The sequence below is a fragment of the Scyliorhinus canicula genome, chromosome 20 (assembly GCF_902713615.1).
Source record: "Scyliorhinus canicula chromosome 20, sScyCan1.1, whole genome shotgun sequence".
Classification (NCBI taxonomy): Eukaryota; Metazoa; Chordata; class Chondrichthyes; order Carcharhiniformes; family Scyliorhinidae; genus Scyliorhinus; species Scyliorhinus canicula.
In genome coordinates this window covers 77,015,076-77,042,914 of record NC_052165.1, presented here as the reverse complement: position 1 = coordinate 77,042,914, position 27,839 = coordinate 77,015,076, and the positions used below count along the sequence as shown (strand labels likewise).

Sequence of the window (27,839 nt, the reverse complement as noted above, 5' to 3'; positions counted from 1 at the left end):
GGCCTCATACCCGTCCTGGACCTGGATCGATCCAATGGGGGGTCCAGCACCGTGTTGAAGTTCCCCCCCCCATTGTCAGGCCCCCCCACCTCCAGATCTGGAATGCGACCCAACATGCGCCGCATAAAACCCGCATCGTCCCAGTTAACCAGTACCACAAACTCCCCCTGCAGCTTGCCGCTCACCATCTCATACCTCCCGCCACGGTCCGCCACCACATTTGACGCCTCAAACGACACCCTCTTTCTCACCAGGATCGCCACCTCCCGATTTTTTGCATCCAGCCCTGAATGAAACACTTGGCCTACCCATCCCTTCCTCAGTCTAACCTGGTCCACAACCTTCAGGTGCGTCTCCTGAAGCATGGCCACGTCCGCCTTCAGCACCTTCAGGTGCGTAAATACACGGGCCCATTTGACCGGCCCATTCAGTCCCCTCACATTCCAGGTTATCAGCCGGATCAGGGGGCTCCCTGCCCCCCTCCCCCGCCGACTAGCCATAACCCTCCCTCGGCCCGTTCCCCACGGCGGTAACCCTCCCTTGATGCGAGGTTTCCAACATAGAACTCCCTCGATACAAGCTCTCCGATTTAGAACTCCCTCGATATGAGCTTACCAACATAGAATACCCTCAATGCGAGCTCTCCAATATAGAACTTGCTTGATATGAGCTCTCCAGTACAGAACTCTATCGATATGAGTTCTCCAATATAGAATTCCCTCGATGCGAGCTCTCCAATATAGAATTCCCTCAATATGAGCCCTCCAATATAGAACTCCCTCGGTACGAGCTCTCCAATATAGAACTCCCTCGATATGAGCCATCCAATTTAGAATTCCCTCGATATGAGCCCTCCAATATAGTATTCCCTCGATGCGAGCTCTCCAATATAGAACTCCCTTGGTATGAGCCCTCCAATATAGAACTGTCTCAATACAAGCTCTCCAATATAGAACTCCCTCGATATGAGCCCTCCAACATAGAACTGTCTCAATACAAGCTCTCCAATATAGATCTCCCTTGATATGAGCTCTCCAATATAGAACTGTCTTGACACAAGCTCTCTTGTTATAAAACTCCCTCGATACGAGCTCTCCAATATAGAACTCTCGATACGAGCTCTCCAATATAGTACTCCCTCGATAGGAGCTCTCCAATATAGTACTCCCTCGATAGGAGCTCTCCAATATAGAACTCCCTCGATACGAGCTCTCCAATATAAAACTCCCTCGATACGAGCTCTCCAATATAGAACTCCCTCGATACGAGCTCTCCAATATAGAACTCTCTCGATACGAGCTCTCCAATATAGTACTCCCTCGATAGGAGCTCTCCAATATAGAACTCCCTCGATGCGAGCTCTCCTATATAGTACTCCCTCGATGCGAGCTCTCCTATATAGAACTCCCTCGATACGAGCTCTCCAATATAGAACTCCCTCGATACGAGCTCTCCAATATAGAACTCCCTCGATACGAGCTCTCCAATATAGAACTCCCTCGATATGAGCTCTGCAATATAGTACTCCCTCGATACAAGCTCTTCAATATAGAACTCCCTTGAATCAAGATCACTATATTTGTGACAGTAAAAGGAGTCACCTTTTTGCATGCATCAGCGACCATGATTTGAAGCATTTATAGAACTGACTCGAGCTTTGTTACTGCAAACTGCAGCTATAGCTGCACACTCCGCTCTGGGGCAACTGTCAGGCTGGGCCATGTCTCTCCTTCGCCATTCCGTCCAGCTCCAGTCTCGTTGTGGTTATTTAACATGGACTTCTGGCACACTAGCCTGATTTACAACTTCACTGCTGGATCGAGTAACGGGAACTGAACTGGAGGAGACAGGAGAAGTGGGCATGTGGATAGCTAGTCAGTCACAATCACAACATAATAACTTTCAAGATAAAGATTGAAAAATACATAAGTAAGACAAAGAACAAAATAATATATTGGAAAAATGCTAATTTTGAGTGGGTGAGGGTGAAAATAGGAAATAGAAAATAGAAAATAAATTGACAGGCCAAGATATAGATCAGCAGTGAAAAATATTCAAAACAATGATTAAGAGTGCAGAGGAAATACATTCTGCTAAAAAAATTGAACTAACTCACCAATAATGAAACATGATGGATGAATAAGAAGACGAGGTTAAAATTGAAACACAAGGCAGTACTTAATGGAGGCTATGGAGGTTTCATGCACTGGCTGGTGAAAGTCTTGCATTGCCTCATTCCGGGAAGGCCTGGCAAATTAAGTGCCAATCAGGGACTTAACTGGGCAGCAGCGGGCCTTCCCTGGGATCAAGGCTTTGGGGGAAAGTCCCATTCACAGCAAGGCCGACTGTTCTTCATTACTTGGTGGCCCCATTACTTGGTGGCAAAGGACTGGCTGTTGCTGGTACTACACTCACCCAAGAAGAACCCAAAGGATAAGTAAGTGATGGTGGAGTCCTTGGGGGCAGCGGGGAGGAGGGTGTTGGCTGCAAAGGTAGGAGATGACTCTTAGCGCACACCCTTCTTCCCAGTGTTAGATCCTAGATTAGTCACTGAATGTCTGAACGAGTGAACTCTCCCTAGCCACCTCCTGGGAGCTCGCAAGAACCCCACAGGGTTTGCTTTACAAGCTGTTAATGTTACCAGTTACCTGCACCCTGGTGAATTCCAATGGTAACGGGTTGAGGCCCTTACGTCGGCATTAATTGCTTTTTTAAGGGCTCACTTGACAGCAGGGTGTGGCCATCCATGCATCTTCCTGTCACATTTAATTGCGGCAATGGCATGTAGATAGTGGGGTCCTGACCTGATGAAATGTTCCCCGCTGCCATACTTGCCATGGGGGAGGGCAATAAATTCTATCCACAGTGTGCGTTTTCATGTGTGCGCTGACAACGCTCAGATCTACCTCGCTACCACCTATTTCCATCCCTTCACTGTCCCTAAATTCTCACTATACTTGTTTTACACTCAGTCCTGGATGAACAAAAATTCCTCCAAATGCTGGGAAGAACAAAGTCGTTGGGCGGGATTCTCCCAGCCCCGCGCGGGGCCGGAGAATCCCCCCAACCGCGCCACACTGCCCCGACACTGACACGCGATTCTCCTCGGGGCGGAGAATTGGCGCCGGAGCGTTTGGCACGGTGCTGGTCGCGGGCCGCTATACGCAGCCGGCCGCCAATTCTCCGGCCTGCATGGGCCGAGCAGCCGCTCTAAAAAGGCAGAGTCCCGCCGGCGGCGTCCACACCTGGTCGCAGCCATCAGGAACTCTGCTTACAGGGTCGAGGGCGGCCTGTGGGGAGGGGACGGGGGCTCCGACCTCGGGGGGTGCCTCTGATGGGGCCTGGCCCACGATTGGGACCCACCAATCGGCGGGCTAGCCTCTTACTCCCTGGGCCTATTTTCTTAAGCGCCGGCGCCTAACCTCCCGTGACAAGTTGCGTCAGGCCGGCACATTGAGGGAGGCTACCGCGCATGCGCAGTTTGGTGTGGCGCACAGTTCACTCCGGAATGGGAGGCTGGATCGGCGTAAACCGCTCTAGCGCCGTGTTGGCCCCGTATAGGGGCCAGAATCGGTGCTCCCAGCGGCCCATTCATGCCGCTGTGAAATGCGATGGCGTTTCCGATGGCATGGACACTCTGCCGCCAAATGGGAGAATCCCGCCCATTGCCTTAGAGCCTTGCTACCGAGCCTGTTCCCCAGCCACCAACTCCATCCATCCTTTTTGCTGGCAGCTGTCTCAGACTGAACAAGATTGTTCACAAGCTTTTTAAAAAAAATGAATTTAGAGTACCCAATTTTCTTTTCCAATTAAGGGGCAATTTAGCGTGGCCAATCCACCTAAGCTGTACATCTTTGGGTTGTGGGGTGAAACTCACGCACACACGGAGAGAATGTGCAAACTCCACATGGATAGTGACACAGGGTCGGGATCGAACCCGGGTCCTCAGCGCCGTAGGCAGCAGTGCTAACTACTGCATCACCATGCCTCCCAATTGTTCACAAACTTGATGTCCTAGTTGACCCTGAGAGGTGTTTCTGATCACGTATCCGCGGTATTACAAAGACTGCCTATTTATACCTCTGTGACATTACCTAACTCTGCCTCAATAAACCCTCATCCATATCTTTGCTCCACTAAACCTGATTGTTCCAACACACTTCTGTCAGGCTTCTCATGCTCTACCCTCTTTACCCGCACTAAGTCCCATTTACGCACTGACCTATAGTGGTCCTGCATAAGCAATGTCTTGATTTTGACAGTCTCATCCTTATGTTTAAATCCTTCCATGGCCTCCCCCTCCCCTATTTTGTTGACTTTTAAAAAAAATTTAGAGTACCCAATCAATTTTTTAAAATTAAGGGGCAATTTAGCGTGGCCAATCCACCAAACCTGCACATCTAATTAACTCTAAGTCTGCCTCCTGGGCATCAATTAATGAAGTCCTACCAAACACTTGCTAGGAATTATTCGCATTCTCAAGCATAGTCTCAGCTAGTATAACATCCAGTGGTGGTGTGATTTTCATCTCTGACGGTGAACTTTGTTCTGCCATTTCCCTTGTCACCACACATGACGTAAAAATATCTGGAAACTGTTTCTGTGAGGCATTCGTGATGGCATTTGAGAATATAGCAACTCAAATGGAGTGGCTGAAGGAAAAGTTGGATATTTCCCATGCAATGTAAACTGACCGGGCTGGGCTGGCAAAGTTTATGGGCGCGATTCTCCCGAGTCACGAAAATTCAGGAAGCTGGCGTCAAAAACGGGCGCGTTTGATGCCAGCCTCCGCCCCCCCGACCGGGAATGATTCAGCTCCCCGGTCGGGGCTAGTACCGCGCGGCCGTGAACTCAGGCATCGCCGGCTTAACGAATTTCGTTAAGCCCGCTAGCCAGAGTTAGCGACGGCTGACGCGTCAGATGACGTCAGCCACGCATGCGCGGATTGGACGACTCCAACCCGCGTATGCGTGGATGACATCATCGCGCTTGTGCGTGAAACCCGCGCATGCGCGGGCCGTTATGCCCCACAGAAGCCCCGCGGATGGATCCATCGGGGCGGCGGAGGGAGAAAGAGTGCGCGGGGTAAGTACCCGCTGCCCGCGATCGGTGCCCACCGATTGCGGGCCCATGGCACCCTTGGCACGGCCGTGGTACTGCCGTGCCAATCGGTGCCATGGTTCCCCAGATCGGGACTTTACGGCCGCTTTTACGAACGGTCAAACCAGGTGTGTTTTACGTTCATAAAAACGGCCGTAAAGGCCTTGGAAATCGGCCCATCGGCCAGGGGTGAATCGCTGCTCGCCGTAAAAAAACGGCGGGCAGCGATTTGTGTCGGGAGGCGGGCGTGGGGGGGGGGGGGGGGAGAATAGCGGGAGGGCGTCGGACCAGCGTGTCCGTAAAAATTTACGCCGCCCGCTATTCTCCGAATTTTCGTGAGCGCTGAGAATTGCGCCATATGTTTTCCTGTCGAGGATGATGACGAGGTAAAAAAGACTATTCTGGGTGCATATGAATAAGTATCCGAGGCATATAGGCAAAAGTTTTGGAATTGAAGGAAACTGCTGGGGCAGACTTATGAAGTTGAAAGGGTTGAAATAGGTTGGTATGCGCATTGGGAGTTGAAACTACTTGAGGCCCTGAGAGAAATTGGGTGGGATTCTCCCATACCCGGCGGGGCGGGGGACCCCGGCGGGACGGAGTGGTTGAACCACTCTGGCGTCAGCCCGCCCCAAAAGGTGCGGATTCCTCCGCACCTTCAGGGGCTAGGCCGGCGCCGGAGTGGTTTGCGCCCCGCCGGCTGGCGTGGAAGGCCTTTGGCGCCACGCTAGCCGGGGTCGAAGGGACTCCAGCAGCCGGCGTGGATCCGCACATGCATGGGAGCGTCAGTGGCAGCTGACGCCATCCCCGTGCATGTGCAGGGGGGGCCTTCACCTACACATTGGCCATCGCAGAGGCTGACACAGCCGGCGCATAGGAAACGAGTGCCCCCACGGCACAGGCCCACCCGCGGATCGGTGGGCCCTGATCGCCGGCCAGGCACCGTGGGGGCACCCCCCCGGGGCCAGATCGCCCTGCGCTTCCCCCCCCCCCCCCAAGACCCTGGAGCCCGCCCCCGCCGCCAGGACCCGCCAGTAAGGGACCTAGTCTAATTTACGCCGGCGGGACTGGCAAAGAACCAACCGGACTTCGGCCCATCGCGAGTCGGAGAATCGCCGGGGGGGGGCGCTGTGAGCGGCCGCATACCGGCGCGGCGCGATTCCCGCCCCCGCCGAATCTCCGGTGTCGGAGAACTCGGCAGCCGGCGGGGGCGGGATTCACGCCGCCCCTCGCCGATTCTCCGACTCGGTGGGAGGTCGGAGAATCCCGTCCATTATTCTTGGAAGAATTTATAAATTCACTACCTTCTGTGATAAGAACCAATGCTGAAGACCAAAGGGTGATGATCTCTAGACAGGCAGCAATAATGGCTGACGATTATGAGCTGATCCATAAATTTAAACCTTTGTTCAGTCACTCCCATAATTTTGAAAAGGATAGGAAGTTGGAGAATGAAAGGAAGGCAGATAGCCAAGATAAGGAATGGACAGCTGGGAATGCTCCGCGATCTTCTCAGATCAGGAAGGAAGTTACTGAAGGTGGAGGTGAGATTCGAAGGCCGAAGTGATATCATTGCAATAAAGTGGAACCCTTTATCCAGCATGTTGGAAGTTGCAAGGAAAGCCCATAGGACTTGTTGGGGTTCATAAAAGGATTAGAACATACATAGAACATAGAACATACAGAGCAGAAGGAGGCAATTTGGCCCATCGAGTCTGCAGCGACCCACTTCAGCTCTCACTTCCACCCTATCCCCATAACCCAATAACCCCATCGAACCTTTTTTGGATACTAAGGCCAATTTAGCATGGCCAATCCACCGAACCTGCACGTCTTTGGACTGTGGGAGGAAACCGGAGCACCCAGAGGAAACCCACGCAGACATGGGGAGAACGTGCAGACTTCCCACAGACAATGACCCAGCGGTGAATCGAACGTGGGACCCTGGCTCTGTGAAGCAACAATGCTAACGACTGTGTTACCGTGCTGCGATTCTGAAAAGGGAACAAATGTGGAGAAAACCACAGGGCAGACTGTAGTTCCAACGAGAACTAGGAGATCTGAGGTAGACACAGCTGTAGGAGCAGGTGTGGCAAATGAGGTAGATGGGAGATATACAGCGTTATGGCTTCGGGAAAGATCACCCTATTTCATCCAATGATGTAGCCAAACCCATAACTATTTTCAGGGACACCAGTGCTACTCAAACTCTCTTACTGGAGAGGGATTTGTTTTTCCCTTCTGGAGACTTTAATGAAAGATAACGGGGAGTGATTCTCCGACCCCGCGCTGGGCCGGAGAATCGGCGGGATCAGCGTGAATCCGCCCCGACGCCGGCTGCCAGATTCTCCAGCGCCGGTTTATCGGCGGGGGTGGGAATCGCGTTGCGCCATTCGGGGGCCGTCGGCAGCGGCTCTACCGGCGAATCTCTGCTCCGCGATGGGCCGAGTAGCCGCCTGTTTTCGGCGGGTCCCACCAGTGTAAAATACACCAGGTCCGTACCAGCGGGACCTGGCTCTGCGGGCAGCCTGCGGAGTCTTTGGGGGGGGTGCGGGTGGATCTGGCCACGGAGGGGGCCCCCATGGTGGCCTGGCCCACGATCGGGGCCCACCGATCCGTGAGTGCACCTATGCCGTGGGGACACTCTTTCCCTCCATGCTGGCCGGTGTAATGGTCCGACATTGCCGATGCGGAGAAGAACCCCCCTGCGCATGCGCTGGGATGACGCCAGAACACAGTGGCGCTCCCGCGCATGCGCCAACGTGCGCCAGCAGACAGAGGCACTTCGACGCTGGTTGGCGTGGCGCCAACCACACTGGCACCAGCGTAGCCCGTGAAGGTGCGGAGGATTCCGCAACTTCCGGGCGGCCCAACGCCGGAGTGGTTCACGCCACTCCTCAGCACCGGTACAGCCCGCCCAGCTGGATAGCGGAGAATCCCGCCCACGGTGTTAGTGAAGTGGATAAGAGATTGTATCCCAATTCCCTTGTATAAAGTACACTTGGGAGTGTGATTTATTGTCAGGTCCAGTAGTTGGCGGAGTGGTTAAGACGTTACCAGTAGACAGAGTAGACTTACTTTTGACAAATTATATGGCAGGATTTAAGGTTATAGCTTCACCCATAATTTCAGAGAGTCCGAGGGAAGATAATTCTGTAGGTCCTGTATAAACATAATCATATCCCCACTGGATTCTGTTCTTGGGTTAGGCACCTCTCCAGCTCTTGGCAAATCTCCTTTAATTAAATCTTTAAGCTGGAACGCCCTCATTTTTGCTTTTTCCTCTAAATCCAATTTCCTCATTTCAAGTATTTTTTCCTCATCTTTATCCCGCATCTCCAACTCTCTTTCTAGAATTTCCATTAAAAAAAAAATCATTCTCATGCCTGAAGTGCAACCAAATTCTCTCCAGATCGGTTTCTTCACCAGGAAGTGATTCTGATGCCAAACAGCCTTGAATACTTGCTTGTGGGTTCTCCTGAGTTTCTGACAGGCCAAAGCACCCAATTAATGGGCGGGGGGGGGGGGGGGGGGGGGGGGGGGGGGGGGGGCAGCACGGTAGCATAGTGGTTAGCACAATTGCTTCACAGCTCCAGGGTCCCAGGTTTGATTCCTGGCTTGGGTCACTGTCTGTGCGGAGTCGGCACATTCTCCACGTGTGTGTGGGTTTCCTCTGGGTGCTCCGGTTTCCTCCCACAGTCCAAAGATGTGCAGGTTAGGTGGATTGGCCATGATAAATTGCCCTTAGTGTCCAAAAAAAGGTTAGGTGGGATTACGGGAATAGGGTGGAGGTGTGGGTTCGGGTAGGGTGCTCTTTCCAAGGGCCGGTGCAGACTCGATGGGCCGAATGACCTCTTTCTGCACTGTAAATTCTAGGAAATTCTTTACTACATCGTATTTCTCTGCCTTCTAGGCTTTACTGGCACCTCTACTTTTAATTCAGTTGCCAATTCAATAAACTTGTCGTTTCAAAGCCTTTGTAAACATTCAGCCTCTGATCTCCGGGTAAGCGTTCTCCAAGGCGGCCTTCAGGATGCGCGACAACGCAGAATTGCCGAGCAGAAACTTATAGCCAAGTTCCGCACACATGAGTGGGGCCTCAACCGGGACCTGGGATTCATGTTGCATTACATTCATCCCCCACCATCTGGCCCGGGCTTGCCAAATCCTACCAACTGTCCTGGCTAGAGACAATTCACGCCTCTTTAACCTGGGCTTACCCCTATCTTTGGATCTGTAAAGACTTAATTACCTGCAAATGCTCGCATTCCAAGCATTGTCTTGCATCTTTGAATTTGTCTATATATATATGTTTCTGGAACATCCCTCTTCATTCACCTGAGGAAGGAGCAGTGCTCCGAAAGCTAGAGTTTGAAACAAACATGTTGAACTTTAACCTGGTGTTGTCAAACTTCTTACTGCCCTCAAGGACAGTTAGGGATGGGCAATAAATGCTGGCATATCCTGCAATGCCCATACCCCATGAATGAATAAAAAAAATATGCTTAGGATCCTGAATCTTTGGGATTTTCAACCACACAGAATTGCAGTTCCATTATATTCGAGACTCAAAATTGACAGATTTTTGAAATATAGGGGAGTCAAGGGTTCTGATTTTGAGGCAAAGATCAGATCAACCATGAGCTTATTGAATGGCGGTTAAGTTTTGTCAGGGCATATGGCCTACTCTCACTCCTACTTCATGTTCTTATAGTAAGAAGTCTTGCAACACCAGGTTAAAGTCCAACAGGTTTGTTTCAAATCACTAGCTTTCGGAGCACTGCTCCTTCCTCAGATGAATCTTTCTGTCCTTACAGTAACATGTTTAATGTAGTATACATAGATTTTAGGAAGGTTTTTGATAAGGCCCCACATGGCCAGGAAAGTAAAAGCCCATGAGATACAAGGGTAAGCAGCAAGTTGGATTAAAAATAGACTGAGTAGAGGAAAGGTGAAAGGTCATGGTCAATGGGTGTTTTGTGACTGAAAGGCTGTTTCCAGGGGGAATTGGCCAAGCTCAGTCCTAGGCCCTGGCTTTTCATGATATATGTCAATGATTGAACTTAGGGGGATGATTGAGAAGTTTGCAACTTATATGAAAATTGGCCGTGTGGTTGACAGTGACGAAGAAAGCTGCAGACTGCAGAAAGCATCAATGGATTGGTCAGTTGGGAAGAAAGATGACAAATGGAATTTAATCTGGAAAAGTAATAGATGATGCATTTGGGGAGGATAAACTAGAAAGAGGAATACAAAATAAATTGGATATAAATAGTCGGAGAAGTGTAGAGGAACAGAGGGACTATAGAATGCATAGATTCCTGAAAGCAGAAGAACGGGTAGAAAAGGTGGTTAAGAGAATATTTTACTTTCCGTTATAGCTGAGAAACAGAACATAAGAGCTTGGACATTATGCTAGCACTGGGTAAAACACCAGGCCACAGCTAAGAGTGCTGTGCAAAGTTCTGGTCACCACATTATAGGAAGAATGTAATTGCACTAGAAAGGGTAAAAAGATTTACGAGCATTTTGCCTGGAATGGATAATGTTACCTATGAGGAAATATTGGATAGGCGGTGTTTGTTTTCTTTGGAACAGAGCAGGCTGACGGGCTATTTAATTGAGATATATAAAATCATGAGGGGCCTAGATAAAGTGAATAGAAAGAAACTATTTCTCTGAGCAGAGGTCAATAACCAGGGCATCAGATTTAGAGTAATTGCCAGAAGGATTAGAGGGGAGTTGAGGAGAATTTTCTTTTAACCAGAGGGTGCTGAGGGAGAATTTTCTTTTAACCAGAGGGTGCTGAGGGTCCAGAACTCACTATTTGAAAAGGTCGTAGAGGCATGGGGCGGGATTCTCTGACCTCTCCCCCCCCCCCCCCCCCCCCCGGCCGGGTCAGAGAATCCCGGAGGCCCTTCGCCGTTGGTTGGCATGGCGCCAAGCCCTTCCGCACCGGTTGGCACGGCGCCAAACACTCCAGCGCCGGCCTAGCCCCTGAAGGTGTGGAGGATTCCAAACTTTCGGGGTGGCCCGACGCCGGAGTGGTTCACGCCACCTCTCGGAGCCTGCACCGCCCGCCCTGCCGGTTCGCGGAGAATCCTGCCGACGAACTCTCTTCACATTTTAAAAATGCTTGGATTTGCCCTTGAAGTCCCATAGCTTCCAAGATCATGGACCCAGAACTGGAAAGGGGGATTAGGCTGGATAGCTGTTTTTCAGCTGATAAAATGGGCCAAATGGTGTCATAAATTTCCGATGCTTCTGAATTTAAAGGGATAATAGCTAAGTATATGAGAGAGAAAGGACACAGTTAGTTATGTTAATATGCTTAGATGAAGGGAGGGGGCTCATGTGCATTCACAAGCATGGGCCTGTTGGGCCAATGTTGGGCCAATGGGCCAATGTTTTTGTGGTGTACATTCCAGGTGAATAGCAGGATAAACATGGGGGAGCAATGGAGGTTGATTCTATGTCATTCAAAGATTGAGCAGAGTGATAGCTTTCCCACCCCCACCTCCTTAAATCCCACTTGGTAAGGGGTTGTCTCTGCATATGCCCTCTGCATTCCCCTGGGGTGTAGAAGGAGGAGAAGCTGCCAGGTTCAGGTTCCGGTGTAATTGCAGGCCATTAGAGACCCGGGTGGTTGGGGAACAGGGCAGGGTGGTATTGCCAGCCCAGCACCCTGGCAGGGGCACTGCAAGTGTGCCAGGATGGCAATGTCAGGGTGTTTGGGTGGCAGGCTGGCAAAGCCAGGGATTGGGCCAAGAGGGACCTTACCAGGTACAGGGGGAGTGAGGGGGGCATTTCTGGGGCCTCCCCGAGGTTGGTAATGGAGAAAGGGGGGTGAAAACAATGGGATAGGGACCTGAAAAGGGGGAGGAAGGGGAAATCGGGGCAGCCAGACAAAATGGAGCCGTTCTCTGAAGCTCACCAGCCGGAAATCCCTCCGAGTGCGGCCTTGACGGAGATAATGTCCCCAAGGCCAAAAAATCGGCAAAGTGACGTCGTATAGCGAGATGTTTCTCGGCGCTGCAGCCACCAAGAATCACCCTGCCAAACGTGCTTGTAACCGGACGTGGATATATTTCAGGTGAACCGTGCCCCTAGTTTATGGGGAGGAGGTGGATATTAAACCTGGACTCAGGCAAGAAAGGGGTGGGGGACACGAACAACTTGCGTCACCCAACCTGAATTCAACAAACCATTTACACAAACATTGCTACAATCTGGAATGATTCACTGTCAGTGTTCCATGGCAGGTGGCTGGAGCCAGATTTCATTTCACAAACTTGCTTGCCATTTGGAATTCAGCACAGAAGCCAGCATATTTATTTTGCTGAGTTTCCACAACATAAGATATTTTTAACTAAGGGCATAACTGATCAGATTAGTCCCCTGGTGATTTTCCACACGTCCTCAGGGGCCTGTTTATTTACACTTTAAGCAGGGCTGCGGAAAGACAGCACCAGATTTGTGCTAGCATCTGAACTTCAAACATGTTTTGCTTTTGGCGTCGGCCTTTGGATCAATGAATTATGTTTCGTAGAACTCTCGCTCCTGACTCAGAAAGTCGCAGGCTGACATTCCAGTGTTTCACTGAGGGAGTGCTGCACTGTTGGGGGCGCTCTCAGATGATGAGAGGGTAAATCGAACCTCCCACAGTCTTAGCCAAAGAACAGCAGCAGGGTTATTGCCACTGTCCTGACAAATATTTGTCCCTTAACCCACAGCACAGAAAAAGATTACCTGATCATTATCTCATTGCCGTTTTGGGGATCTTGCTGTCTGTAAAATTAGCTGATTGTTACAATTGGCCTCAGTCCACCGGTTTGGAAAGTTGGGGGAGGGGCTGCGGGTGGGCTGCCAGCACCAGCCAGGATTCCTGCTCCTGAACACTATTCAATAATCCCCCTGTGTCAACTCCTGCTGAGGCTTAAATGTTGCTCGCACTCACTAACCGGCAGACTGATTTTGCCTCACTGAAAAAGCCATTTGTGACTTTCCTGAAGGCAGTGGTTTCCATGGGATATATTGGGCACACACAACTCACCAGTATCTTTCCTGAGTGGCAATTCTTCATTTGTCAGCTTAGACAGTGAGCTCTAACTAACTATTCAGCAGTGGGGGGCATCGCAGCCTTATCCTAGCTCAGCTTGGGGGTTGGGTTCAGACAGTGAGGGCTTTAATATAACCATTCACAGGTTGGGCTGGAGAAGGGTGTGGGGCCACTCAGGATATCTCTTCATTTCATAAATGGCCAGTTTGGCCCTGCTCACAGCCAAGACCTACTTGTATAACGGCCATTTGCATGACTAGCCATGAAGCAGCTATAGCCTCCGTGAAGGACGGACCATTGACAATAGTGGAGCTGAGAAAAGGCCGGGCAGGGCAAGGCAACCTTGTCTTTGGCACGCGTGGTGGGCTCCACCACCATTGCATCACCACCAGTCATGGAACCTTGCCATTGATTGCCCACCACCATTCACTACTGGATATGCCAAGATTTGACCTGATCCATTGATTGTGGCATAATTTAGTTCTGCCCATAATCTGCTGCTTCTGCTGCTTAGCATGTGTATATTATAGTTCATGGGCTTGTCGCTTCATTTGTAGTTACACTTGGTGCTGCTCCTGGCATGCTCTCACAGCTTGTGATGGAATATAATTCAGCTGCGGTTGATGGCCACAGTGCCTCATGGATGTTCAGATTTGCGATGATAGATTTGTTTGTAATCTATTCCACTGAGCATGGTGGTAATGGAACACAAGACAGTGGATGGTGTTCTCAATGTGAAGATGTGACTTGGTCTCCACAAGGACTGTGCAGTGATCACAGCTATCAGTACAGTCTTGTACAGATGCATCTGCAATCTTAGTACTGTTTCACAACCATCTTTTGATCACCGTTTAATCTTTTCATTCTTTAAAAAAATGGGTTAGTTCCCCTTCCACTGTTCACCCATAAAATAAGGTGTGTGAAACTCACAGCTGAGTAACCCTGCTTGCTTTTATTCAGGAATGTCAAGGACTCCTCTTAACCCAGTCTGCAATGGCACTACCCTGCCTGTGAATAAAGTTCAATTTCTTCTCAGCAGTCCATTGAAAGATCTTGCCCTTGGTTTAGGGAGGGGAAAGTTGAATTAACTTCCAGCCACCAACCCCCCCCCCCCCCCCCCCCCCCCCCAGCCCCAGCCCCTCTCTCTGCCTGAAACTCACCATCAAGCCAGGAGGAAAATGTGTGGATGTTGAGTGAGGATAAGGCTATGAGACTGACCCCAACCTCCACCTCCACTGCTGAATAGCTGGTGAGAGCTTGCTACCTAAGCTGAGCAATGAAGCACTGTCACTTAGGAAAAGTGCTGTGTGTGCTCAACACATCCCACGGAAACGACTGCCTTCATGAAAGGGATGGGAGAACAAAAGATGGGCTGGATTGGGGAAAACATGTGCAGTTTTTCTTCAGAGCTCATTTATAACTGAAATTCTTTGCTGGAGTTAAGGTAATGACCCCATGTGTCTGCATTAAAACTGTTCAGCACAGCTTGCACCAACACATTATGTTCTGAAAACACTGTTGGAAGACTTAAATTCAGGGAACCTGCATTTTTTTTATTGGCCTCTACGGAGTTATATACCTGAGATTGCAGCAAATCCAACTCTGAAAACATGTTTCTAGAATCCTTCCAGATTTTCCTTCAAATTCAGCCAATGTTATTACTTTCCCGTTAAAAAAACCCGCATTTTTAACCCAACATTGAAGTGTTTTGTGTGGGATATTGGCTGATTTAATCTTCCCATAACTTTTGACTGCATGTGGGGTGGTTTCTTGTGTGATTTTACAGGAATGACAGTGAGGGACAGATAGAAGGTTGAACCAGAGCCCCCTTATTCAAAGGCAATTTTAAAACCGGTTTGTAATTATGACATTTTTCTCTCCCCCTGCTGCCAGATGCCTCCTGCTCTCCTGACAATGATTGCTCCAAAGATGCTCAGCTGGCCTTTGGTCCTGAGCCCAAGTGGCCCATTCACAGCGTGAAGGAGCTAAGGCTATCAATGTTACTCGTCTGATTGTGTTTACGCACACACACACACTCATGCACTCACTTTCCAGCAGGGGTCACTGGGTGTAGCAATCTGGAGCAGCTGATTATATTTTGCTCACTCAAATCCAATAAAGCTTAACTGTTATGTTGACAACCGCAGCCCAGTGTGTGGTTCTCAAAGTCCAAGGTAGTTCCACCTCCACCATTCAACCGACTGCTCCTGTAACATTTCAAGTGAACTGCTCTAGAATTACGTCACTGTAATTGAAGTAGAGTTTGGCCTACACTTTCTCACCTGCCCTTCTCGGCCTTGTCAGACGTTCGAGTGTTATCTATAAGTCAGTGGTCAGGGGCACTTGAAGAGTCCTGATTCATTCTGCTCTGAAAAACTTCAGTCGACTGCCCTCCCCACACTGTGGGGCTAGCCAAAGGATTGTGCCTGCCTAATCACCAGGCACATTGACAGTAAGGTCATGCCCAGTAAAGGCACATCATATTCCTTAGTTTAATCGCATAAATGGAACACCGTGTGGAATTTTCTGGAACTGACTTGTCTTTTTAAAAAATGGACACTGATGGGCTGCACCAGAGGGTCACCTGCCTCTTATTTATAGGATTCAAAAACTGGCACACTGTCTCAAAAGGGCGCATTCCAGACTTAGACGTGTCAATACCCAGCGACGGCGAGATCCAGATCGCAACATCTCGTGAGATCCAATGAGATCTTGCGAGGCATTCCGAATGTCGCAAACAACAGCCTCGTCGCGTCACCACGTCTGGCCCGCGAGGCCTTTCGATCGCGCCCATAATTTATCCAAAAAAAGGCAAACCTGTACTTACATAATCAGCTTTCCTGATCTCGACACATCAAAGTGTCTGACAGTCAATGAAATACTTTTTAAGTGTAATCATTTGTAATGTAGGAAACATGACATTCAATTTGCATAAGGCATGATCCTCCAAATAGCAACATGGAAGAGGGAGAGTCGGGGCGAGGAGTCTCCGCCTGGGGGGCTGGGGAGTGTGGGAGGCGTGGGCCCCTCGCGGGATTGAGATGGAGGAGCTAGTTAAGGGGTTGGGGAATATGCAGGCGGGCAAGGCCCCGGGGCCGGATGGGTTCCCCATTGAGTTCTGTAGGAAGTTCTAGGAGCTGTTGGGCCCGCTGTTGCTGAGAACCTTTAACGAGGCGAAGGAAAAGGGAATCCTTCCCCCAATGAAGTCGCAGGCTTTGATCTCACTTATCCTCAAGCGTGATAAGGACCCGTTGCAAAGCGGCTCCTATAGGCCGATTTCGCTACTCAATGGGGATGCCAAGCTGTTGGCCAAGATCTTGGCCACTAGGATTGAAGATTTTGGCCCAGGAGTGATTCATGAGGATCAGACGGGGTTTGTGAAGGGCAGGCAGCTGAATACGAATGTGCGGAGGCTCCTGAATGTGATCATGATGCCCTCGGAGGGGGGGGGGGACGCAGAAGTGGTAGCGGCAATGGACACGGAGAAAGCCTTTGATCGGGTGGAGTGGGAGTACCTATGGGAGGTGTTAGGCAGATTTGGGTTCGGGGAGGAATTCATAGGGTGGGTCAAATTGTTGTACCAGGCCCGGTAGCGAGTGTTTCGACGAACCGGCTGCGGTCGGAGTATTTCAGGTTATATCGTGGAACGAGGCAGGGGTGCCCTTTGTCCCCCCCCTGCTGTTTGCCCTTGCAATTGAGCCGCTGGCCATGGCATTGAGGGAGTCCAGAAACTGGAGGGGGTTGGTTCGGGCGGGGTGAGGGGGGGACAGGAAAAGAGGTCGGGGGAGCTACCGCTCAAGATGGTGGAGAGGAGCTTTCGGTACTTGGGTATCCATGTGGCCAAGAGTTGGGGGGTCTTGCACAAGCTCAATTTAGCACGGCTGGTGGATCAGATGGAGGAGGACTTTAGGAGGTGGGACATGTTGCCACTCTCCCTGGCGGGCAGGGTACAGTCTGTAAAGATGACGGTCCTCCCTAGGTTCCTGTTCGTCTTCCAGTGCCTGCCCATTCTCATCCCCAAGTCCTTCTTTAAGCGGGCAAATAGGAGTATTACGGGATTTGTATGGGCAAATAAGACCCCGCGGGTTAAGAGACTGTTTTTGGAGTGCAGTCGGTGGGGGAACTCGTGCAGTTATTACTGGGCAGCGAATGTGTGTATGATTCGGAAATGGGTGATGGAGGGAGAGGGGACGGCGTGGAAACGGCTGGAAGCTCCGTCCTGTACAGATACTAGCCTGGGGGCACTGGTGACGGCACCGATGCCGCTTCCGCCGACGCGGTATACCACGAGCCCGGTGGTGGCGGCAACACTGAGGATTTTGGGGCAGTAGAGACAGCACAGGGAGGAGGTAGGGGCCTCAGTCTGGACCCCAATACGGAACAACCACAGCTTCGTTCCAGGTAGGATAGATGGTGGGTTCCTAAACTGGCATAGGGAGGGAATCAAAAGGATGGGGGACATGTTTATCGACGGGACCTTTGCCAGTCTGAGGGCGCTGGGGAGAAATTTGGGTTACCCCCGGGAATACCTTTAGCTACATGCAGGTTCGGGCGTTCGTAAAAAAGCAGGTGGGGGAATTCCCACTGCTGCCTGCCCGGAGGATACAGGACAGGGTGGTCTTGGGCGTGTGGGTTGGGGATGGCAAGATATCGGAAATATACCAGGAGCTGCAGGAGGCGGAGGCCTCGGTGGAAGAGATGAAGAACAAGTGGGAGGAGGAGCTGGGCGAGGAGCTGGATGAGGGCCTGTGGGCTGACGCCCTGGGCAGGGTCAATTCCTCCTCACCTTGCGCCAGGCTTGGCCTGATTCAGTTTAAAGTGGTGCGCCGGGGGCATTTGACAGAGGCGAGAATGAGTAAGGTTTTTGGGGTAGAGGACAGGTGTGTGAGGTGTTCAGGGAGCCCAGCAAACCATGCCCACATGTTCTGGACATGCCCGGCACGGCGGGGTTTCTCAGGTTGGAGAAGATAAAGTTTGCCTTGCGGGGGTCCTTGCGGGGGTTCTCCAGGTGGTGGCAACCGTTCCTTGACTTTCTCGCAGAACGTTAGGTGGAGGTCAGCAGCAGCAACCCGGGGGGGGGGTTTGCTGATTTCATGTTATTTGTAAGGGGCGGATGCCCCACTTTGTTTTGTTTTGTTTGTTAAATTTTTAGTTGGTTAGAGGGTTAAGTTGTTTTTGTTGGCATATTGCTTTGTTTCCTTTGCATTATTTTCTCTTTTGTAGTGTTTTGTAAAAATTATTGAAAAATCTGGAATAAAAACATTAAAAAAAAACAAATAGCAACATGGGGTGAGATTTCCTGGCCATTGCGCTGGTGGGATCTTCCAGACATGCTGACGGCAACCCCTCCCCCAGACCACGGGTTCCCCAGCAGTGGAGGGTGGAAACAACGGGAAACACCATGAACAGCGGCGGGCCCGGAACAATCCTGCTGCCGGCCAATGGTGGGCCGCCTCCACCAATGCCCTGGTCGCCCCCCCCCCCCCCTCCCCCCCCCCCCCCCCCCCCCCCCCCCCCGGCAATTGTCATGCCGGTCCCGCTGGCGGTAATCAAACCTACCTTACCAGCGGGACCAGGCAGCGCGGGCGGGCTCCGGGGGGTGGCGCGGGACGATCTGGCCCCGGGGGGGGGTGCCCCCACAGTGGCCTGGCCCACGATCGGGGCCCACCGATCGGCGGGCAGGCCTGTGCCATGGGGGCACTCTTTTCCTTCCGCGTTCGCCATAGTCTTCACGATGGCGGACGCGGAAGTGACCCCCTCCCCTGTGCATGCGCGGGGATGACCTCAGCTGACGCTCCGGCGCATGCGCGGACTTCCGCCGGCCGGCGAAGTCCCTGCGGCCCATGCTGACGTGACGCCGAAGGCCTTTCCCGCTGGCCAGCGGGGCGCCAACCAATCCGGCGCGGGCCTAGCCCCTCAAGGTTAGGGCTTGGCCCCTAAAGGTGCAGAGAAATCCACACCTTTGGGGCAGCCCGACGCTGGAATGGTTCATGCCACTCCATCCCGCCGGGACCCCCTGCCCCGCCGGGTAGGGGAGAATCCCGGCCCAGGAATGTGAACCCTGGGTGATTTTCATTCCATCCACACTCAACGCTGGAAGGAGAGGGCAGCGAAGGTATAAGGCTAATTGTAGCACTTCAATGAACAAGGTCCGTTAACCCAATAGAGATCAGACCTCTCTTCTTGCTTTGTATGGCTTAGCTGCATTAGATCAGTGCACAAAGCCATCAAGGCAGTGCAGTTTGTATTTTCCTCTGCAATTGTAAACTGACTTCCTGGCAGTCAGTGAGGAGTCCTGAAAAGGTAAGACAAAATTAGTTTATTTCTGACTCACAGTTAGGAAATACAGCAACTAAGCAACAGTCCAAATCCCAGCCGGGTCCATCCTGAGGGTCCGGCTCCCCCCTGGGCTGGCTTTTCTCTCGGGGAATTAATGAGCCCGCTGTTGGGCCTCCACCCCTCAGCGGCGGAGCTTGTACTCCACGAGCCCCATAGGGAGCTCAATCGGGGTGGTCCTCGTGGGTCCCCATGGGGTTATAACATGAACCCTGCAAAAAGCACTATTTGTTGGACAGGTCTTTAAACAGCACTTTCAAACTGATATCCCAACAATGCGAAATGCTCAAAGACAGAACTTAGTAAGAGAAACAACTGACCTTGCAGAAGCAAACAGCAGTATTCTTAGAGGTGTTATCACTAAATGTATCTCATCACCACATTGCCTTATATAGCACATTGCTGCCAGTCTGATCCTCGCCAGTGCTATTTCTTTATTTCCCAGTGCCATCCTATTTCTATCCTCTCAGGATCATCAAATCAACCCAGACTTTCCCATAGTCACTGCTATTCTGGAGAATGCCTATTCTGTCCAATTCAAAGTCACCACTTTCACTTTCCCACCACCCCACCAGCTTTGTCCTGATATCTTCCTGATCGTATCCTTCAGATAACTGTGAGACTCCACTTCTCTATCAATATGCAACGGCAGCTTGTATTTATATAACACCTTTAATGCAGTTAAACATCCTAAGGCGCTTCACAGCAGCGTTATCAAACACAATTTGATATTGTGTCACTATGGAGATATTAGTCAAAGACTGGTTTTCAGTGCCGCCCTCAAGAAGGAGAGAAAGAGCGCTTTAAGAGGGAATTACAGAACTCTAGGTCGATAAACAGCCGGAATATTAGCTGGGCAAGGGGGTGGATGGAGAAGAGGCTAGAATTGGAAGGGTGCAGAAATCACAGCGGGTTATGGGGCGAGAGGCGGTCACAGAGATTGAGGCGAAACAGAATGAGAAATTTTAATTTAAGATGTTGCCAAAGTGAGCACCAGTGTCAGTCAGCAAGCATAGGATATTGGACGATCGGGACTTGGTGCGAGTTAGAATATTGCCCTGACCCTGACCTTTCCAGCACAGCAGCATACCTGTACGAAAACAGTTATTGCTATCAACCATTGTCAGGCAATTCAACAAGAGCACAGTTAAGACAACACCACTTTGTATTTCTGATCTAATTTGCATCCTGAAAGCAAAAGTCATGAAAGATTTCATCTTTTATCAGAAGCATAAAATTTAATGCGGTAACTTATTCATAGAAACCAGGAAATTGAAAACTTTGAGGAAACTAGCTGGGGTGGGTAGAGGCAGCTCCGTTGTGTATCTAACATGGGATGCTCGGTCTTGGCACAGGATTTCAAAGCAAAAAATGTTATCCAACCTTAAGCACTAACTTTGCTTTGCCCGATGAACACACTGAAAGCAAGAAATCAAATTTAACCTTTGCAGGAAGCCATCACAAGTATCAACCAGGCTGCATTAACAAGATCTCGGCCCGTTCTGTTCTTGACTTTTTACGCTGCTGGGTGATCCTTTCACTTAACCTAGATTTAACATTTCAAATTGGACCTTTCATTAGACAAGACCTACAAGGACTGTGCCTTTATTCCCATTTAAAATGTAAATTAATATAACAGCTTTCATTTTCTGAGGTTGAGATGCTGTGCACTGCCCTTAAGCATTTTTACGAACTGGAACGGCTTCTCAGTAATTTCACATTGTTCCCAAAGGAGGGATTATTGGGAAATTTACATGGAGATGCTTCTGTAACTCCAGGTTCATTTGTGTAAATTCCTACTTGGAGCCAGACAGTGGTTACGTGGGAGTTGTGGGAGGGGAATTGGGAGCTACAGGAGATCGTGTTTGAAGGCTCATCAACACCATACTGCTCTCCTGAGACTGCGTGTCCTCATCTGACAAAGGACCTCACTGCAAATTGAACCTGCTCTTTCAGGTTTTGCAGAAACCTCCTCCATATTTCCTCTTTCATCTTCGAATTCCTCCATATGAAACAGTTTTTTGAAGACATCCAGCCAGAGTCTGCAGGGGTTCTAACAGGAGCCAAATCTGCTCTGGAAAGCAAGTACTGCTCTGTTCCATTGGGATGTAGAATGGATGGAGAGCTGTATATATTTTTTTCATTCTTGTTGCATCATTGGGAATTGAGTAGTATTGTTTAAGGGCTAATTGTGAGCTATTTTTGGGTGTGAGGTTAAAGATTTTAATACTGTGTTAAAAATAGAATTTTGTTTTAAAAGACCAAATCCCTGCTTTTTGGGCAATCATTCCTAAAGCAAAATATACTTTCCTCATAGTCTTACAAAATCAACTAAAATATTGGAATTTCGGCCAGTATCCTAGCCACTGTTAGGGTCTGGTCTGGGATTGTAATACTGGTTGTACATAAGCCATCCAAAGACTAGGGTGACACCAGAGATTTCAGAGCAAATTACAGTACCATTGGTATTCTTGGGAATGAGACAAGTACATAATGACGTGGTGTATGGTCAGATGTTCATTCACTGTGTGAGGGCTTGTGTGTGGAATGAGCCTCTTGACATTGAAGGCATCAATTATATCTGGCACAATCCAAATATGAAGAATTGATTCTGCTGATTAAGGGGAAGCTAGATGAGTACATGAAAGAAATAGAAGAATATATTGAGATGAAGAAAGGTAGGCGAAGGTTTGTGTGGAGCTTAAATCTTTGGCATCGACTGAACAATTCTGTGCTGTAAACTCCTATATTTAGAGTACATTTTGTACCAAATTAGGGACAGCCTTGTTACATGGACCTTTGCCTGTGGGATCTTAATTGAAGATGTTCCAACCTCATTTCACATGGTTGACAGAGAACGAAGATTTGGAACCAACAGCATGAGGTGAACGTTTACCCAGGACACTGGTAGATCTGATGGGTCATTGCCCTCTGATGCTCCATTTACACTGGAAATACTACTCTGATTTTTTTGATGCAGTAATTTTCTATTTGGCAGTTCAAGTGTTCTCAATGTATTTCGATTAAGCTCAAATGGGTGAACAAAATCTATTGAGACATTTTACAGAAGTTCCAAACGTTTGAAATGTTGGCAGCCGATGCAATGATGTATTTACAGCACCATCGGCTTTGTGATCCTGTGCTGATGAGGGAAACAGTAAGCAGATGCAGATTGGTCCCAGTTGCCTTGCTGCTTTCACAGTGCAATCCATACACGGTGGACATCTTTTGCATTGAGACTAAAATCAATCTCAATATTTGGTGTAGCATTTGGTGAGGAGCATAGTTCAGCTTTACATTGTAGGATGTTGGGTACAAAAGGAAAAGGTTAAGCAGTGAAATAGCAGTTGAGCTAGAGCGTCTTTCCATTTTTGATCTATTGTTAGTTCTTTAATCAGAGAACCCAGGTCTGAGATGTGGTCAGAATTCAGGGCTCATTCTGGGCAGTTCTTGCTGCAATCCATAATGAGGCAACCCACCACCTGCTCTGATTAAATTGCACATGAGGTGACTTGAGTGTGGGGTTGTTGGATTCGGACACGGTGAGATGATGGTAAGATTGGGTGAGACTCAGGCAACAAGATGCTGAGGAGGTGACTGAGCCTATGAGGAGAGGTTAGAGCCATAAGCTTTTCTGGTACTCTTCAGTGCTTCAATCTGTTTCAGACTATGCGCTCACACCACCAATCTGCTATTAGTGCAAATGGTCTGTTCACTTCTCGAAACACAGGTTTGAATTATCTCCAAATTGGATGACTCGGGAGCCATTGAAAATGAATGATGGATTCCGGGATTTCTGACCCCATTCCCAGGCTGTTTGATTTTCAGAAGTACCTTTAAATTGCATGAGCTGTTCCTGTCAAAATACCGCATCCAGCACTTCCAACCTGGCTGGCTCCCATTGCGGCCTCTTCCGCGACAATTTTTATGGATCTGGGAAGGTTTCTAAAGTGTCGTGGTTTATTCATAATGAGGTTGGATTGAGAGCCCAGACATCTATTATGCCTGTCAAAACATCTGAACCCCATAAAGGAAACGTTGCTTGTTTGACAGCTCAGGCTCTCTGATCTCTGCTGTCAATTTTATAATGTTGATAATTGACAATTTTAGCTTGTAACAAAATGACCTATTTTTCAAACATAGGAGTAAGTTATGTATGAATTATTTTTGAAGAGCTTTTATAGCATCCTATTGTCACAAAAGAGTCCACTGACCAAAATGCACTGTATAAAATGAATAAGCATGAAGTGACATAGCTTGGCATGGGGACATGAGGAGCCATAGGGGGTGGGTGGGAGGTATGAGGTGAATGGATGGGGCATGGGGAGTGTCTGAGGGGTGTGAGCGTGGGGCTGAAGAGCCTTTGTGCTCTTATTTTGACAGTGCAGTCCCACTGCACTGAGGCAGGCTTTTTAATCAGCTCACCTCTACAGCCAGTAGCCCCTGTGGCTGCCTCCAAACCTTTTCCTGGGCCAGCTGGCCCGGTTGTAACCACCCTTCTTCACCCCCGGAAATAAAGATAACACCTTTGTGGACACTTTGCAGCAAGGCAGGCACAACCAGAAATTTTCCCAACATTCATTCCCTTCCTCGAGGATGGAAATCCAGGCCAAAGGGCTAACAGGACAGGTCAGATCTAGGCCAGTTAGCATGCTATTAGGGAAGCACAATGTGCTGGAATATTCACTTAACAAAATAGGAAATGGCTATTCTGTACACTTCGTTCCTTTGACAGTTCATGAAACATTTAGACTCACAAATTGAACTTGGTCCATTTAATCTCTTGAGGGAGACTTGATCTTTAATGATACAATGCCTGAGCAAGAAGGCGCCACAAAAATGTAGGATATTGATCCAACCTCACATTCTGACCATTCTACACCTTAGCTTGTTGCCTTGCAGAACAAGGTTAACTTGCCGCCCAATTTGTTCAGGAAAGGATGTTGGCAGATCTGATCTGGGCTTTAGGAAACTGCTCGCAGAAGTTTCTCCGACCAGATTTTTCTTCTGAAGGTGTTGGCCTTTGATGAAGTATGCCCAATTAGCCAGTGTTCATGTATCCAGACAGTGAACGAGGGAAAGAAAATTGACCCAGGGAGGGTCATCGTCCAGGAACTTGAAGGCCATGGATGTGACCAGCAAATCAGGATCAAAAACTCAGATCAAACAAGGAAAAGGGTAAAAGCCCTGCTCCTGGCAAACCATCATTTCCGTGCTCAACATTTTCTTTTGCTACAAAATATTAGACAGCCCAACCTTGACCTAAGTTCTTCGCCAACCGACTATATTCTTCCTCCATCACCCACTTCCAATAGGCAAAAGACAGCTTGATTTTCCATTGTTTAATCCAGGGGGTAACAATGTTGATTGTGCTAGCCTAACTGCTGTCCTGGCTGATATCAGAGTCAATAAGGAATGGCTTCAGGCATTTAATGCTCTGCCATTCAGTTACTCACTACCTCTCCAGCTGTCTTCAAGGGCCACTTTTAACTTTCATTTTATTAACAGATTATATAATATCTGAGCCGCATTATTTAATAACTCCTGCTGAAGCCAAATAGAAAGTAAAGCCCTGTGTTGCAGAAACCTGATCCTTTTAACTGGAGACTGACTGTGTGACCCATAGCCATGTGATTAATCAGGAACACAACAGAATTAAGCAACCCTAAAAGTCATGACCGGATCACGGATTCTATGTCATAAGAGTGAGCAGGAAATTATTTGACCGGCTGAAATTCCTCGCTTGTGTCCGAGCTGGCTTAGATCAGGGAAACAATACGCAGTCTAACTCCCTATCACTGAATGGTATGGAAAAAGAAGAGCTGGGGGAAATTATAAGCAACCTTCACAGAATCAGAGAACACTCTGACAGCTAACCCCGCATCAGGTGTGCACATAACAATAAATAAAACGCAATCCTGGTGCTGGAATGCTGGTTATTTACCAAATTTATGTAGAAGATATTTATGTAGAAGAAGGTTGTTGGGACTGTAATTTGAACTTCTGGCTTGGATCAACTGGAAATGCAACTCCAATTTGAACAGTTCACACTAAACCAAAGATCTATGTTTAGCTGTTTAAAAATCTAACTACCTGCCCATTTCTATCTAGATACATCGATCTGTTTACAGCTCTATCTTGCCACCTGTCTAAAGAAGGAAGATGTGCATTTATATAGCACCTTTTACAAGCTCAAGAGGCTCGAACGAACTTTACAGCCAATGAAATACTTTTAAAGTGTAGTCACTTGAAAAGTAATATTAATGTTATTAATTAATTAATGTTATCTGTCTGCATCTGGTTTTGCTCTTGTTTGTTCAGCTGTATTTTTACTTTCTGTAAATCTGTACTTGTGTCACATTGGCCTGTTGAGTTATATTCATGTCAAGTTGCTTTGATCTCTGCCCAGTTCACTGCTGGCAAGAAAATGTTTGTGATAGCTGGGTGTGAAGGCGAATGGAGGGGGTTAGGGAAAAATAGCACGGTCCTACGTCTAATTGAAAGAACTGCATTATCACTGAAGGTCTCAAGGGTTGGACTTTGGCCAAAGAGGTGGGGCATTTTGTTTCCAGATTGTCAAGTTTCGGATTGCACTGGGAGCAAGCATTTAATTGGTGAGGGGTCAGGTGCGGGCGCCCAGTTAGTGGCGAGGGGTGGGAATGGAAGAGGGACACCGGGGAAGTAGATCACATTGTAGCCTGACTCGGTAACCATTGGTACATCTGCTGTCTGCATATGGTTTAAAACAAATGAAAGCACCTGCATATTTATGTCCGTCAGGGCAGATGGCGAGCTGGAACCCAGAATAGGGGAATATTAGTCTTATTAAAATATCATTGTTGTGGCATAGATTTTCTTTAAAACTTCCACTTTATTCAAAAACATTTTCCAGGGTGACGGGGATAGGGTGGAAGTGTGGGCTTAAGTGGTGCTGTTTCAAAGGGCCAGTGCAGACTTGATGGGCCGAATGGCCTCCTTTGGGACTGTAAATTCTGTGATGATCCTGACCCTGTTCACAACAGACTGAAGCTTTTCACCGTTACACAGCTCCCAATAGTCATCTGGTCCAGCAAAAATATCAATACCTTAGGAGGCAAAAATCTTACCGAGCTGCTTAATTACTGAAATACACCTAATTAACAATGTGGGTGGGTGACTTCACTTTCCCACCCTTAGCCTGCTGTCTTCCTGAAAATTAGCAAAGTGGTGACAGAAGAGTGACACAGTCATGGTCAATGATGGTGCCATTTCTTTTGTTGCCAGTCTGTGTTCTGACTTAATTCAATCAGCACTCACAAATCTAGCCACAGAAATCGAATTCCTGCTCTGTGCTAAGCTGGTTGGTCTCAACAGTTGAGATGGCAAAGATGTTAGACTTTCTCTCAGTGGTCTGAGCGTGCGGCAAGGAGGAGAATGGGAACTCCCATTCCTGGAAACTATCTTATGGCTCATTCTGTCCAGTTACCAAGTATTATCTGAGCTTGCAGAAGGATAGTGTAAAGAACTGGAGAGCTGCCAATGCCTGAAAACCCAGAAACAATTTTGGAAAGGAGGCAGAGCAAAGGAAAGCACATTTGTGCAACTAACTCCTAACATTTTCTTTCTCTTTCTCCAGAGCGCCAGAAATTATCCTGGGGCTGCTGTTTTGCGAGGCTATTGACATGTGGTCGCTTGGCTGTGTCATTGCAGAGCTATTCTTGGGTTGGCCGTTGTATCCAGGAGCTTCGGAATATGATCAGGTATGCTTTAACTGGATTGGATCTCAGGTCAATCCCATATCTGGCCGAATTGATAGTTGCTGCCTGATTTTGTCCTCTTCCTCATTATTCGGCATCTCGTCTCAATTATTTGTGGCTTTGTGTTCCCAATGCTTATAAATCGTGGATCAGTGGGTCTGGAGTTGAGACGGTTACAGGTTCAAATCCCATTCCAAAGACCTGAGCACAAAATCTAGACTGATTCATTAGTGCATAGTTCGGGATGGGAGGTTTGTTTTGTTTTGTTTTTTTTGTGTGTGCTCTTCTCTTCTATATATATTTTTTATTCTGTGTACATAACGGTAAATATACTTTGTTTAAGAAACCCAATAAAAAACCTTTATAAGGGCAGCACAGTGGCGCAGTGGATTAGCCCTGCTGAATCATGGTGCCGAGGTCCTAGGTTCGATCCCGGCTCTGGGTCACTGTCCGTGTGGAGTTTGCACATTCTCCCCATGTCTGCGTGGGTTTTGCCCCCACAACCCAAAGATGTGCAGGTTAGGTGGATTGGGCACGCTAAATTGACCCTTACTTGGAAAAAATGAATTGGGTATCTAAATTTATTTTTAAAAAAACATTTATAAGAA

General features: G+C 48.7%; 1 protein-coding gene across 8 annotated transcripts in view; it reads left to right on the top strand.

Annotated features, from left to right (window-relative positions):
- The window catches only part of hipk2 (homeodomain interacting protein kinase 2), a 348,291-nt gene that overhangs the window by 233,207 nt on the left and 87,245 nt on the right, over positions 1-27,839 (top strand). For all 8 annotated transcript variants that reach the window (XM_038781432.1, XM_038781434.1, XM_038781430.1 and 5 more), the window contains exon 3: positions 27,111-27,234. In XM_038781432.1, coding sequence (XP_038637360.1) covers positions 27,111-27,234 — 124 coding nt within the window. The remainder of the gene's footprint in view (positions 1-27,110; positions 27,235-27,839) is intronic.